The sequence below is a fragment of the Pararge aegeria genome, chromosome 13 (genome assembly GCF_905163445.1).
Source record: "Pararge aegeria chromosome 13, ilParAegt1.1, whole genome shotgun sequence".
Taxonomy (NCBI): domain Eukaryota; kingdom Metazoa; phylum Arthropoda; class Insecta; order Lepidoptera; family Nymphalidae; genus Pararge; species Pararge aegeria.
The window spans coordinates 12,615,966-12,632,136 of record NC_053192.1 but is presented as its reverse complement, the minus strand read 5'-3'; the positions used below and the strand labels follow the sequence as shown (position 1 = coordinate 12,632,136).

At 33.1% G+C, this 16,171-nt stretch overlaps 1 protein-coding gene across 4 annotated transcripts in view; it reads right to left on the bottom strand.

Annotated features, from left to right (window-relative positions):
* Positions 1-16,171, bottom strand: part of LOC120628730 (fibronectin type III domain-containing protein 5) — a 167,695-nt gene that overhangs the window by 17,753 nt on the left and 133,771 nt on the right. For all 4 annotated transcript variants that reach the window (XM_039897315.1, XM_039897316.1, XM_039897317.1 and 1 more), the window contains exons 5-7: positions 13,158-13,249; positions 9,287-9,424; positions 8,397-8,474 (exon numbers count right to left, since the gene is read on the bottom strand). In XM_039897315.1, the coding sequence (XP_039753249.1) occupies positions 8,397-8,474; positions 9,287-9,424; positions 13,158-13,249 (308 nt within the window). The remainder of the gene's footprint in view (positions 1-8,396; positions 8,475-9,286; positions 9,425-13,157; positions 13,250-16,171) is intronic.

Genomic DNA, 16,171 nt, shown 5'->3' with positions numbered 1-16,171 from the left:
TTATTCTTTACTCTATTTTAGCTTGTTCTATTATCTCAACAAATTTTAGTTATTATTCAAAGAAAGTAATCTAGGTTTTTAACAAATACACAGAAGAAAAAATAAATTAAATATAAGTGTTTCTTAAGAAAAAAGTCACAATTGAATAGCACATAACGTTAACAAGTATGACAAACATTAACGAAGATGTCCGAAGTTTACCTCTTTATAAGATTTCAGAGAAACGTGAAAAAAGCAGCGTTTTGTCAAATGTTATTTATCAAACAGTTGTTTTACATAAAATTATTTATTAATATATAATTTGTGCCTATTTGTTGTTTTTTTGCCTTTTTGTTCGAAAAAATATTATAAATCTTTTTACAAAGAAAAGCCAGGTGGTAAATTTCAATACCAGGTATCCCAACAGACATCTAAACAAACTCTTACTTCCCGTTTCAAAAACTGCTTCTTATCGCAAATATTGTTATTGTAGGTATGTCTATTAAGATATACAACAACTTGCCTGATCAATTGAAAGAATTACCTTTTAATGCGTTCAAGAGAAAACTGCATAAAAGGCTAGTTAGTAAGTGTTTTTACTCTGTAAGTGTTTTTTTTTATAGACTTTATATAATTTATTGAATTAAATCTTATACTAATTAATATTTTATAATGATTTTACTATTTGACATAAAATTTTACTGACATATTAATACCGAATAAATTAGTTTACAAATGCATTTTATATATTTTATATGATTTATGTTGAACTTTTATTAATTAATTTATTTAATAATGAATAGTTATCATATGAAAATCTGTCATATTTTGCTACAGTTCATAAACAAAATAAACTAAAACATAACTAATTAAATATTAATTGTAATTATATAGCTTTAATGAAATTAATTGTAATTAATCAAATTCTGAATGTTTTTAATTATTTTTAAGTTAAGATTGGCATGCCTTTAAATGGGCTAAACATTGTTCTGTATAACTTTTTGTAACATCTATAATTTGACATGTTTTTTGCAAATAAATGATTATTATTATTGTGAAGCTTAGTTTAGTTCAAATCAGTTTTTTCTTTCTATAAAGGCATCTTGCGTGAACAAACGCTATAATAACCCAAAATTGTTGCAAGAACAGCAGATCATAATTATATGTATCTCTATTTATATATCGGTTCTAACGATAGCGATATTAATTCATAAGTATTTAGTTAACATTTTGCATTTGAAGTTTATTTCAAAAGTTGGTATCGTCTCAGATAATAATGCATGATTTAAAAACCCTGCAAAGCTCGGTATTTCAGATACTTAGACTAAATCAAGGACCAGGCTTTCAAATTAGTAGGGATGAAATAGCAAAAAATAACTTTACCTAGTTTCAACTCTTATTACTTTTTCTACCGAATAATACGAAATTCGTTCGTTTTGCGAGGACGTGAGCAATTTCTTGCTCTCCCAATTACTTGACCCGTTCTATGATGAGATTGTTGAACGTGCAAACCAACTGTATGTATTGTGTAACTTTCAAGTATCTGGATCAAATCAAACAAGCGTATCCAAATTCCTATTTCACAAAGCGTATTTAAGATCAAAAGTGACATTTTGTTTATAAGAAGGCGATAAAATCATGAAGAAGTAAGACAAAAGAGTTTAAGGAACTGATACCATGAGCCAAACGCCAACCATGAGCTTCAAATACCATAAGCTAATTCACTTTTATTTAAGCTGTCAATGAGGAGATTAGTAATACAAGCGCTCCCAGAGTTCAAAGAGTTGCGAAGCTGGCAACGGGCAGGGCACGAATGGATAAACGATGGACGCTGAGATCCCACGGCCCTGGATAGGTTACCTCACAAGAGTAGACGCAGCGTTAGTAAACCTCCAACTAGGCTAGCTAGATGGACTAACGACATCAAACCAGTCGATGCGAGCCGCTGGACACAAGTGGCACAGTACTTTTTTTTTAAAGGTAATAGACTAGCGCTAGACCACAATTTCGCCTGATGGAAAGTTCAGATGGGGCTTAAGATGGATCGTTTTAACATAGAAGATGCCTTTTCACTCTTATTTTAAAGATACCAAAGTACATAGCACTCGGGAGGGCGTTCCAAATCCCAGCCATGCGTATAAAAAAAGAAGATGCAAATTGGTTTGTGCGACTTTTTGGGATATTGACAACATACGGAGGTAAAACCGCTCGGTGTTTTGCGGTGCGATGATATACTACTATACTGTGGAATTTGGAATACCCTCCAAGATACCTATGTCCAGCAGTGGTCGTTGGGTCATTGATTGAAAGCCTTGAACCTTATATTTGTTTTAAGATAAATCTAACAAATTTCGCGCTCTTTCCGTTACTTGGCTTGATCTATGATATGGTTATACAACAAGCCCAACAATTTGTTATGCATTCTATTCCGATGTCTAGATAAAATAAATCAGATGACGCTTTTATATATAAACATGGCCAGACCTAACATTACACAATAAAATGAAGCCATCAGTATGAAGTCCTATATAATAACTTCGTTGGATTCAATAGAATTTTTACTTTTTTCTTTTTTCTAACTGTAAAATGATAAGCTTCATTTGCGTAGAATTCCTAATATCCCTAAAGATTTGGAAATTATATAGCGGTACCTATGCCCGTCTCTACAAAGTAAGCTGAAGGCAAAACTAAAAGTTAATTAATGTCAATATAATACATAAAATAATGGTATAACTTGTTAAATAAACTACAACTGCAACCATTTTTATCCACTGTTAGTTATTTTTTTTAAACTTCCTTATTTTTGAAACTTTGAAGAAATTTAATTTCCTATTTCATCTGTTGTGTTTGTATTTCAAATACTACCCGTATTTTCACTTTTTCCTGTGAAATATTCCTGTGTTACAAATTTTCGAACAAAAAGTTCAAATACCAAGTTCTATGCATATAACTCTAAAAAATGAACCACTTTTATACAAACTTTCTCCACTTGCTTAACCCACTTAGTAGTTAGCAGACCTCTAGGCTGCTTAAAGGATAATTATTCTCTCAGAATTTTTAATTTCCACGTTCAGCCTTAGGAGTTTGTCTAGGTTGTCTGGCAGTCAAGCAAGACAAAACCAAAACCAAAAGTTATGGATATTATGTCGCTAGTGTGTCCCGTAACTTATACTCATTGAACGATGGAACGGACATGAAACTCAGAACTGAATGCTTCCCAACATGCAAACTGTCGATAATCTTCCAGTTTTGGGTCAATTACTTTTTGATGTTAATGTTGCGGATAAACACGACACCTGCCCTTCTGTCGTGTTGGATTTTTATATGATTTTTATTTTCAATTACCTTAATGTAAAATCTATAAACAACGATATATACCATTAGAATATCAAATGATATGGCGCCAATATGACGTGCTTAGGATATTTGTCCGTAGTTGCCGAATAATAATATCATCATTATTATCATCATCCTCAGCTGATTATTGTGCTATAGCTGGCCACAGACCCACATACGATATTCGAAGGCTATCTCACGAGTGTGACCAGTACTTTTCGTAAACATAAACGTTACACGTCATAAAAAAAAAAGTCCATCTAACATTACGACAGCGTCTAATGCCAACTTACGCTGCATACACGGGTCAACCATTTATCTAACGTTGCTTTGCATAAGTTGCGTACGTGAGACCAATCTGTCTCTAACTTAATTCGCTGTCGCCAACTCATCACACGCGTCATTCGTGTAGTGCATCTATAGCATACATATCTATATACAGATTAACCAATATGAATCCAATCAGCACATATTGGAAACTACAATAAACCTATGTACAATATATAATAATGTACATGTTCTGTTAATCAACGGTAGTATCGTATTCAATTACGGATCATTTAATATAGTGTGGCCATTGTCACGTGGTTCATTAAACGGATCATTACCATTTACGTTGTGTACTGCAACGTAATTGTGAGAACAGATGCAATATTAATTATGTCAAGCATCTCTTATTGAGGTGAGCACGGAAAACACAGATGTTACAGATATTTTAAATTAATAATGCGCTATGATCTGAATTATCTTCAATTTGGTAACAGATTATTTATAATTACTGAAACTATTTTAATAAATTATAAGTTTTAAGGGGAACAAATAAGTTTTATACTGTTTATCCCATAAAAAGGACTTACGTTTCGTTAATTTTTAGACATAAAATTGATCTATTTTCAATTCTTAAAAAGGACTGCACAACCCATTGACGATCCATCCTTTTGAAGTCAATTACTAGAATTTTCCAACATCACCTTTTGCATTAAGGTGCTAGAAAATGAGGTTAAAATAAGACTCTCCAACTGTTCTAATGCGGATTGGGTATTGGAACAGTTGGAGGTTCTAATTTCCATATCGCTCTTTTAAGGAAGTGTATTTTTGTCAGGAATTTGGTAACCCTATTAAAATCGTGGCATGACCACCTTTTACTTTTATTAAAGTGCTCTCAGAGGTACGCTGGTGGCCAGTGCTATTTTCCTGGCTCCAAGCTAGCTCTGACAATTTCTTGACCGAAAACCAGAATGCCTCAAATTTTTAGCATGCCGTGGCAATCAAAACTTAACGAGGATCTCAAGGTCCGAAGGAAAACTTGTGAACCCTAGTGTTTTTTAGGCACTATATATCAATCCATCCAAGCTCAGTTCTATTTAAGTAATTGCCAAGGAGGGTTAACGTACGACAGACGTATGTTAAACCTCGTAAAAGATGTTCCAAAACATAAACAACAACTTTTGGTTCCAGTTTGAAGAAGACATATCGTGCTACCAATAACGTGAGAGAAAGGCAAAAAAATAAAATGGTTTCAAAAGTAATTTCCCATGACCGAAGACCAGTTATGAATTAATTATCTAGAAAAGTTTTAATTGAACTTAGATGTCGGGCCAATATTAATGGCTGCGGGGCCCTGACAAGGATTGTTACTTTACAAATTTACAGATTAATAATAAATTCCCTCGATTTTGTTCTTTTTTTTCTTTAATTATTACAATAGACCAACAATTAACTCGAATATATTATTTCGAAATAAGTAAATATTGTCTTAGTTAAATCGTGCTTGAAATGTGATCTCATTAAATCCTAACCTCTTCCTATCAATTGAATATTAAGCAATATCCAATTATAATATTTTTTTCTTACATATACCGTTAATGGTAAAGTTCTTGAACCAATAAGACACAAATTAACATTTGTAAAATATGTATATTGTAGTATCGTAATGTTACTCCGTGGACGTGAAAAGAAGATACGTAGTAAACCTCATATTTATATATTACTTCCAAAAGGGAAAAACTTTCCTGCACACAAAAAGAAATAAAATGTACTCGTAGGAACATGAACAAATCATGAACACATCTAAAAGATATATATTTCCGAATTTTTTTATACGCAATTATTAGTTCAAGTTTACAATATCTAATCTAAATGTGCATTCGGGGTTTGCCTTCGATAGTGATTCGACAGATTATGTGGACTCGAGAGCAGAAAGTGAAGAAAACACCTACAAACGAAGAGTACAGTGGCGTGCATGGAGGGTTCCACAGGGTATGCAGATGATACACAATGAAGGAAATCTCCAGTACGAGTTATAAATACTTAAGGGTAGGCTTTTATAACTCCTACAATGCCTATGCTTACGTTTTATATCATCTGAATATCCTGTGCATACCCTCTATGCACGCCACTGGAAGTGTAACAAGTACGCCTCCCCCTTATCTACGAGTATTTTACTATGAGGAAAAATATGGGACTTAACGTCTAACCGTAAATTTGACAGATAGATAATTGTTTTAATATCCAGCTATTTTCTTTTCTTACAGTTTCAATGGCGTCACTATCGTTGCTACTAAAATTGCAGGAAATAAAAATATTCAACTAACTAAAACCCCTTCCTCAATTCCAAACTATTTAAGCAAATTCATATATGTGAACGCAACGTTGAACATTGCTCTGATCTTTGAAGCTTAAGCGTTTATCTGCCTGAGGACTCATTAAAACAGTTTGCTCATAAACTCCGAAAGCTTTATGAAATCCAAAACATCTGAATATATTAAATAATAATCAATATTAGTTGCAAACATACAATATAGATAGATTAGAACTTAATTCCCTTATTGTTCTCAATAAGCCGAAGTTACATCAGATTGTATTAAATCCTTTGTGTCCCTTTGTCTCCCAAAACTTATGGTTGGAATAATGAAGGTACTTAAGTAGAACGCGGTCTAGTTATAGTTTGAGAATATCTGCTTTGCTATTAAAAATATTATTCATCTTAACAATGCGCCCTATTTAGAAAATAATCTTGGGTATAAATAAACCAAAAGGTTTAGGCTCTTCTTGAACCCTCTTAGCATTAGTTTTAAGTTAACAAATGTAGTTATCACTACAAAAGATAACATCAATACTTAAAAATAGTGTATAATTTAGTCATAAATATAAAGTTGTTTGCTAAAAGATAATAAAAAATACTGGTGAGATTAATAAAAAAAGTGTTAAACCGACATCAAATCAAATTTCTATAAATGGAATTTTATTTAATAATGCGTTAACAAGTTTATAAAAGTACTTGTTTTTTTTATATACGCAAAGTAGGTACTTCTTATTGACGGTGTTTTTTAGTAGCGACAGTTTTTACTAGTTGATCGAGATCGTTTAAATGTAACTTAGTCAGTGTCGGGATGATTTCGAACATTTTCACCGATTTTTAATTCGATGCCAAAGTTTAACATATATTATCTTGGTTCATCATTTTCTCGACTTTTCCTCATTTAGCTTCTTCAGAAAATTAATAACAAGAAACGGGATCCTCATTAATATATCCTATCAATGTCAATTGTAGGGATGTTGTTAATGATTGAGCGAAAAGTCAAAGTCCATTAATTAACCAAACTTCGCATACAAGGGGTGCTTCGGTTGGGTACAACCTTAGTAGTGCCAAACTTACTTATCATGCTCTCACATTATTACCAAATAGTTATCTGGCTAATATTATTCACTTAAGTTTCCTTTGTTCATTTTGATTTTCATCTGCTATTGTTACTTAGACTTAGGTAGTGCTACAGCAGTGACATGTTTTGTATGTTTTTATTTTTTTTATAATTACCGCAATCACCAATTATATTGTGGGTTTCGTTATTTACCAATACACAAATTCCAAATTTGTTGATTAAAACTTCCTCACTAATTAATTTCATTAAATGTTATCAATAATTTTTACACCGCGTAACCACATACGTAGCTGCATACGAAATAAGTTAATACCGTAAACAACCGAAACATATTGAAATACAAATGAGTACGACCCGGTTGTAATAAAAAGTTTGCTCTTTTTTGCACGTGAACGGCCAAAATGTAAAGTTGGATTAAAATTTTGCAACGTAAATAAAATGTTTGTATGTTTATGTTTTATGATTTTATTTTGATAAATACATTTTTTTAGGTTATCGGTTTCGAAGTATATTATACAACATAATACAAAAAAATATGAGAGATTACAGAGAAATCTTTTTTTCTAAATAAGAATCTAGAGAAAAAAAATACTTATGCTTTTTGGTAAAATGTACTGACAACAACAATAAATTTGTGTTGTGATTCACTAAACTACTCTGCAGCAACAAAAAATTGGAATTTGATGACATGCTAAAAGGTTTAATGTAATATAGCAAAAAACATAAATATTATGATAAATTTTTTGTTGTGATCTCCGAATGTTGCATTTAAATTTGTCAATCAGAGCTATGCCAAAATTGAAAAATATTTACGCAAAGTAACAACTATACATAGCTTCATGAACAAGAGGATTTTCTCGACCTTTACGGTATAGAAATGGTGCAATGCGGTTGAATAGGAATCACGCCAACCCTGTCTTTGTACTGCAATCTTAGACCTTCGTTTTCAATGACCTTGAGGCGTCAAGTTCTAGGCATTATGCGAGCCTTTGCATTATATCCGGTATTTGTCAATTAATGTTACTTTCTACGTTATTAAAGTGTAAGCTTATTAAATGATGGCAGAACTACAAACTATTTCGTGCTTAGCAATTACGTTAAAAATTCTTACATCAGAATGGTTTCCAATGTCCTAATGCCATATTTGAAAAATAAGAAAAAATTACACATGATAATATGAAATAGTAATAAATAATCATCAATTTTGTTGATCACAATATTCCTAGGCAACAAATGGAAGTGATAAATGAAATGGCAGTATTGCTTTATACTAGAAATATCTCACATTCTGTAGAAGAGAACGAATTGGGATAAACACAAAATTTAATTCAAGGATTTTTTATGTTAAATAATACTAAACTAAACTTTGCTCGAAATAATAAAAGTTATTTTAGAATTATATATACAAATTTAAGTTACCGAACAAGCAGAAGGCGCAGAATGGGCTCCGCAAGTTCCCCCTGCAGTTGCTGCAGCTAAAGCGCTGCTTCCTGGCACCTGAGAAATATCCAGAGAACATTAAACCAAGTCTTTGTTACAAAATTATCGGTTATTTCAATTAGGATAATTTCGGTATAGCAGTTCTGAAGAAGACAACCATGAACCTTACGGAGTTACTGAAATAGATAAGTAATGATTGTTTTAGTGCGAGCCTAATATTGAAAGACTAGACTGATATTTTGTATGAAAGGATTGTTCTATCTTCCTGGATATACTTTGGCAACCTACTAATAGCCTTCTATATAAAGCCGGGATATACTATCAAAATGCATCTATTCAATATTAGAAAGGGATTCTTAATATTACGATTCCAAGCACTGAAAGAATATGGCCACCTAATACTATAAGTAAGAACGAATCAACTTGTTAGGGGTTGTTAATCATACCAATTTTATAATTACCAGAATAAGAAATTAGACTGGGGAGTTATAATATTCTACAAAAGCGGTTAATGTTAATAAATGATTAGGAATTTTATTGTTTTAGATTTATTAGGAGATTTACTGTCAACATTTAGTAGAAGATTTACAGAAGAAACTTTACATGTTACAAGGATAGTAATTACAGTTAGAATTAAAAACACACCATCAATGTATCCTATGGCGTAGAATTTGAAGAACGCGCTTCAACCTGTCAAAATTTCGAGTGCACAAAATCATAAATACGTGATGGAAAATAGATTCGATCGAGTTGATCACTGCAAAACAGAATTATTCACAATTTGATTTGAGGTTTAATTCATCATTATAATAAGAATCAGTGTTCGTCAGAAAGTGTATCAATATCAATAATAGTATTGGAATTATTACCTTCAGCTGCTCTTGTTTGTAATCGGGTTGATACGGTAGCAACATCCGGATTTTGCCCCATCTATTGAAGAAAAGAGCGATGGCACCGATCCAGACTATCAGTACGAGTACGACTATTCCAATCTCCACACCTCGTATCTGTTGAATGGTATTTATTATATAAGGAAGAGTGTTATTCGTTATCTAAATAACATAACTACACCATCTCATAAATCACGTTAAAATTAAGAATCTTTATGAGCTAAGTTAATAAAATAAATTGTATAACATTTATATTACGAGAGGTCATTTATATTGGTTACTTTAACCAAATATACCAATATAAATGATAACAGTTTTAGGCATTTTTACCTTATGAGCCAGAAAAAGGTTTAGGTAGTTTCTACGAAGTAGGTACGTATTGAAAAATCAAACAGTTTTGCGGTAATTGTGTTAAAACACTTCTATTAGAAAAATACTAAGAATGTTATCCGTCTTCTGTTTTCGAAAAGGAATTATACTTTATGCATAAGGATTAAGAGCTATGCAGATTTCTTTATTTTTTTTTACTTTGATTTAATGCAAAAATATACAAACTTGTTTAAAAAGTCCTCACAATTATACGAATTTTTGCATATAGCATCAGCGATGCTATTTGCATACAAATATGTGGATAAAGCAAAAACCGAATCAACCTGTGGAGAATAGATACGCTATCCAATATCGTCATGTGAGTACTGCAAAAACCACACACGGAATAAATACCGTCTATATTTGAATTCGTCAGCGTTATAAATTTAATTTATTTTTTTATATAAAGTTGCGTTTATATTTATGGTTTGGCTAATTTTTAGGGAGTATTTTAAACAATTCCTGTAGACATTTCATCATAATAAAGGAGACAACATCACTGCATAGTAAAAGAGGTTTATCTGTATGTAACTTCTAAACTACTTTTGTTTTTATATTTATGATACTTGTACTAAATAAAACCATCTCTCTTTTGAGAGTCGAGACGTGTGCCGAGCAACAGTTTGGCTAATTTTGAGGGAGTATTTAAAACAATTACTGCAGACATTTTTATCACTGCATAATCAAGGAGGTTTAACTGTATGTAAATTCTAAGTTACTTTTATTATACTTACACAAAATAAAACAGTATCTCCTATGAGAGTGGAGAACCCTGCCTAGCAACGGTTTGGCTAAATGTAAGTATTTTAAACAAATTCTGCAGACATTTTTATCACTGCATAATCAAGGAGGTACTGTATGTATCTTCTAAACTACTTTTGTTTTTATATTTATGATACTTGTACTAAATAAAACCGTTTCTCCTATGAGAATTAAGGCCTAGCAACGAGGTGTTACTAGGCTTGCTGCCTTAATTTTGGCCAAAACTAAAACCTTGCAAAAATATTTTCAAACACAAACGCCATCAATTAACACGCGTCTCCGAAATCTCTCTTTATTGTGTTGCATTTTTGTGAAAGGCAAGGCATTCAAAGGCAACAAAATTTTGTTTCTGAAGCCCCTTGTGCAAGGTACGCAAAAACGTACTAAAAGTGTTAAGGTGCTCAAGCAAATTCCGCATCGCCATCAACCTTTTGTACGTGCATCATATACTGAGCTGCTTTAATGGTCATTCCGTATGGTCGTTATTAAAATAATAAAGTTCGTAAATATCAAATAAACACGCACACGAAAATTAGTTGCGGTGGAGCAAATATTTTAGGCAAGTCGAAGATTTTTCGGGGAAACTAAAATATTTGCCCTTTTTTCGAGCGTGCGCGGAATCAAAGGAAAATATTTGAGCGTGGATTTTCTTTGGCAAGAACCACATTTTTTTAAGTGAAAACCACTACTAACGCTGCTATGTCAGTTTTTTATATTATGATAAGTTAAAATGGAATCACGTACCTACTTACCTAAATTTTTATCTCCCTCAAGATAGTATATTATTCCGCATGAATCTTATATTTTTTTTTTCGTCTGGGGAAGTACTAAAACCATGCTTATTTCTACCGCTAAGCAGCATAGTTTATAGGCGATGGTTTATTACCTACCATTAGGTGAGCCATCTACATGGTCCGTCAATTATTTATTACAAAATGGTATAATGCAGGGTTCCTTTTCAGTATAACTTCGTTGAATTCCAAATTAAACACGAAAGGAATTTAAATATTTAACGCCAAAAAAATTTGGAGCAAATCTTTGTCTTGAGTTGAACATAAACACAAATGCAAAACTAAATTCTTATGTCCAGTTATACGAGCAGATAGGACCAGTTTGAAATGCTTACAACTTGCGTGTAATACTACTAATTTCGATTAATATTTAGTTTCCTTGCATCATGCATATAAATACTTTAGTATTTCAAATGTTGTGTATTATTTTCATCAATACTTTGATTGTGAATAAGCACATAAGAAGTAGAACGATCAATAAACTACGAAATAATTTATGATGTGGGTGTAACTTATTTATGGCTAAACACCCACAACAAAGTTTTACTGATATTATCTCTCTCTATATAAAAAGCGCTTACGCTAAAGCAATGACAGTCTAGTTGTTAGAGTTTCGGCGTCTCTTGAGGGGACAGAGTTCAATCCTCTTTAAGCACATATTTTTCTGAGTTATAATATCCGGTTTTATGTCATTTAAGCTATCAAAATATAATCTGCTGTAACGATAAAGGGAAAAATCGTGAGGAAAGCGACATGCCTAAACTTTCGCCATTAAGTTTCCATGCCCTGTATTGGCCCGGTAAAGGTTTGATAAGGATTTCTAAGAATGAAATTCCAAGTGTGCCTGTCAAAAACTTGATTTTTTATTCAAGCAGAAGGCCCAACCTATGGTAAGTGGGAAACCATAGGCTATAAACAGGGCAACACTTCACAGGGCATGCAAGGAGCACGTCCTGCAACATGCCGATCTGTATCCATCAATATGAGGCGAAGGATTTAAACCTCATGTGCCTGTAATACACCGGCAACCACGCCTCTCAGACCGACACAGCATAGCAATATGTTTCTTAGCGGCAGAAATAAGCATGGAGCTATCGCCGGACTTCTTCGGACGAGCTCTGTCACAAAGTTCTACTACTCCTATTTTGTTTGTCAGTGATTTATAAATGGAAAATTACGAAAAACCTATAAGAAAAATAGAATATTTTTTGTTTCATACCAAGGTGCTTTATGGAACACTATACAACGTGTCAATGAAAACTGAAATAATACTTCACGGGCTTTAGAGGTGCATTTTGTACTGCCTCTGAGACTTATCTGTGAAACCAAAACCCAATAGTTTGAGAAAACCTTTGCCATTGTTTTTACTGAAAGAAATCAGATATAAAGCTCTAACATAACATGCAAATTAAAAGCATGTGACTTTATTAAGTACTATGCGCGTTTTGGTCTTTTATCTTCAATAGGGTTGTCATTTGTAAACACTTAGAATGTTTTGAATTCGTTTGTATGGAAAAATAAATATGCATCTTTTGGTTTTATATTTTTACTGGTTAATTTGAAATATTTATATACATCGTTCAATATTATTCTGTAATTCTGTTACACGTTGCGCAGTATTCACATCGTTTTGATCAATTAAAAGTTACCAAAAAAAACACGTATAAAAAAATGAAAATTTAACCCTTTCCTGAGACCACATAGCTATTGACTCTTTTATTTATATTGGCGATCTCCCATACGCATAAACTGAGATTCCTCGAAACAGCTTGCAACAAATCACTTTGCTAGATCGAAACGAAATGGTTTGAACAGAGTAATCTACTGTTTGTTTTAACGCAACTCGTTGACACAAACGTAAAAGACATGAAACAAACATTGTCGAAGTGCTAAGGTAAATGTGGGGTAAATGAAAGTATTATTTTTACCGTTGGAAATGTGGGCGAAGGGTCGGGCGGCGAAACGGTGGAGCGGGGTGTTCCCAACCCCCCCTCCTGCTGTGGTGATGTCCGTGGGGGCTCTGTACAGAGACGATAAAGTCGTTAGCTAGTGTGGCTTCTAACTTAGTATATTAATTTACAGTAGTAATATCTTCGTGAATGGTACAATCATTACCACTCTCAGTACAGTACATGACAGAAAATTTCTAAAATTGTTAAACTATAATACGACGTAGAAAAAGAGCAACCTGCTAAGTTTCTTGCCGGCTCTTCCCAATAGAATCTGCCTTGCGAACCGGTGGTAGAGTCACTAAAAACAGACTGACTAGACATTCCAAAAGTGCTTATAAAATAGGCCTACTTGAAATAAATGAGCTCGTTGTGGCAGAACTAGTCCGGTCCCACAAGGTTTATTTCTGCCACTTAGCCGCATTGGTGCAATGGCGTTCCGGTCTAAAGGGCGTGGGTGCCGGTGTAATTACAGACACATGAGGCTTAACACCTACGGTTGATGGACACGGGACGTGTTCCTTGCTTGCCCTGCGAAATGTTGCTCTTTTTATAGGCAGTGATTTTCCACTTACAATCAGGTTGGGTCAATTATTACTACAAACAAATAATATTTTAATGATCGCAAAGGTCTCCAGCCGCATAGGAGAGTGGGATTCAGAGCATGAAAGAAAAGCTAAAGTTAAAACTTTCGTTAATCAAAAAGTTTACGGAAAGCATTTTGGATTATGTTACATTGTAGCGAGGTGATGATTATAAACTTAAAATTTTATAACTTTAAAAGGGTTCAGAACCATCAGTTCTAGAGCAGTTTGATGGCTTTTATAAGATTATGTTAAATTTAATTAAAGACTGCTTAACGTGCTCTACAAGTTACAGGACAGTACCAGATTATTCCCCAACTTCGTGATTTTACTATTTCTTTACAGAAAAAAATAAAATCTATTGCGTAATTTTGGGCCATAACCGAAAAGTGATCCCAGGATCGGGGTCTGTTGTCGTGAGCTGCTTATTTATTAATAAACAATTTATTGCAAACGCTTTGTCAAGAAATTTAATGAAGTGAGCATAAACAGAGTGTGACTTTATAATTTTATTCTCTTCTGTAAAGGAACAAAAGTCTCTTCTATAATAAGCGCTATATCTGAATGTACATAAATTACGAATTCGATTTGAGTTTCAAAATTAATCGTTATTATTGTACCCACAGTTTACGCTTGAGACATGTTCGCGCGGCTTTTTAATGTATTTTAAACTAATGATTTGGCCTAAACTTGGCCCTGTGGTGCTATGAAAAAGATGTTGCACTTTAGCATAGTTAATAATTTAATCGTTAACTTTTTTATATCTAATCGATTGATTATCAAACATAGGTGTATAATATGTTGTTAACTATAGGATATGAACATTCAGTTTTACTTTATCAGAACCCCAACCCTGCTACAGCAATTCTGACTCAGAGCTCGATCAATGACATGAAGTAGTAATTTAAAAAATGTAAAAAAAGTTTTGGTAGTAAATAAAAATTCTGTTGGTAACCAAACTAGGTAAAGCTTGAGTACAAGCTTACTTGGTCAGAGAAGCATCGGGGGTGCAGGTTTACTCTTTGCACGGTTACCATAGCTTTTTCTATAGTAAACTATATAGTTTACTATGGAAAAAGCTATGGTAAAGAAAAAAGAGAGCACTGCTGATCGGTAAAATGTTACAAACAAACTTCCTTTACTATTGGTTGGTGGCACTTCATATTTCATGTACCATAAAAATTCCTCATTTTTAATATCATTGTTTTAACCCCGTGATTCAAATATTGCTATAGGTAATTTCAGACCCAGATCACTTACCTAAGCAATACAAGTTAGTAGTTTATTCTTCGCTTTTTGCACTTTAGATATTTATTACAACAATATAAAATAAAACCAATATTTTTACAGCAGTTTTGTGCTTTCAAACGAATATGTACGCCTTTAGCAGTTCTATGGTTTAGCAATACTTTTTGCCGCCCTTGCGTAAAAGTGCTTACAGTATCAATAATTACATTACAAACCAAAGATAACGTTAACGCAAAATACGTTTGGGATCCGACTAACTTATTGGTACGAGTATAACGGAAATGAAACAAACGTATCACGGCAACTGTAAACGAAGTAACTTATGGCAGGTTTGTTTCACACCGCAATGTATGTACAAAATTGTATACCTACATAGTTAGATCTCGACGTTGGTGCTAAATTGCGTCTGAAATGAATGATCAGTCTAATCCAAAAATTTCAGATGGCATATCGCATTTAGTAGTTCTATGTACGTAAATCGATCTGCCATCTGAAGATTTCCTATTACACTGATTATTATTAGTAAATTTGAGCGTGACATGTGGACATTTATATTAATACCCGTGACATTAATTTTATTTTTGTTTGTGATTACACCTTTGCTTTCGTGTTTTCTAACAGTTCAATCACAAAATGAATAATTTAATACTTCGGGTGTAAAAGACGACATAAAGTTACAAAAATGAAAAATATTGTGCTATAAAACTTACTATACTAAATTACCTTATTTGAATGTTAGAAAATAAGCTGATTTCTGTAACTTCATATTAAACTAGTTAATGGTAATTGCATATTTAATTGAATATGCATATAGGTTACTACCACCAGCAATCCGCACTGGGCCAGCGTGGTGGAATTCGGCCTTAACCCCTTCTCATTTTTGGAGGAGACCCGTGCTCTGTAATGAGTTGATTATATTATGATGATGATGATTGTAATATATGATTTAGGTACACCAAAGTCTTGCCTAAAACTGAACTCACTAGAACCGAACTCAGCTGGATGTCTGCTTATTAAATACGGGTCTGAATTCCCTAGCGCAATGTCAATTCTGCGGTTAGTTAAGCGCGTTATGAGTCACTTTTGATAGTGTTTAGGCAGAATTTAGCTCTCACTATGTGAGTGTCATCATCATATCAACGATTAGAAGGGATTAAAGCC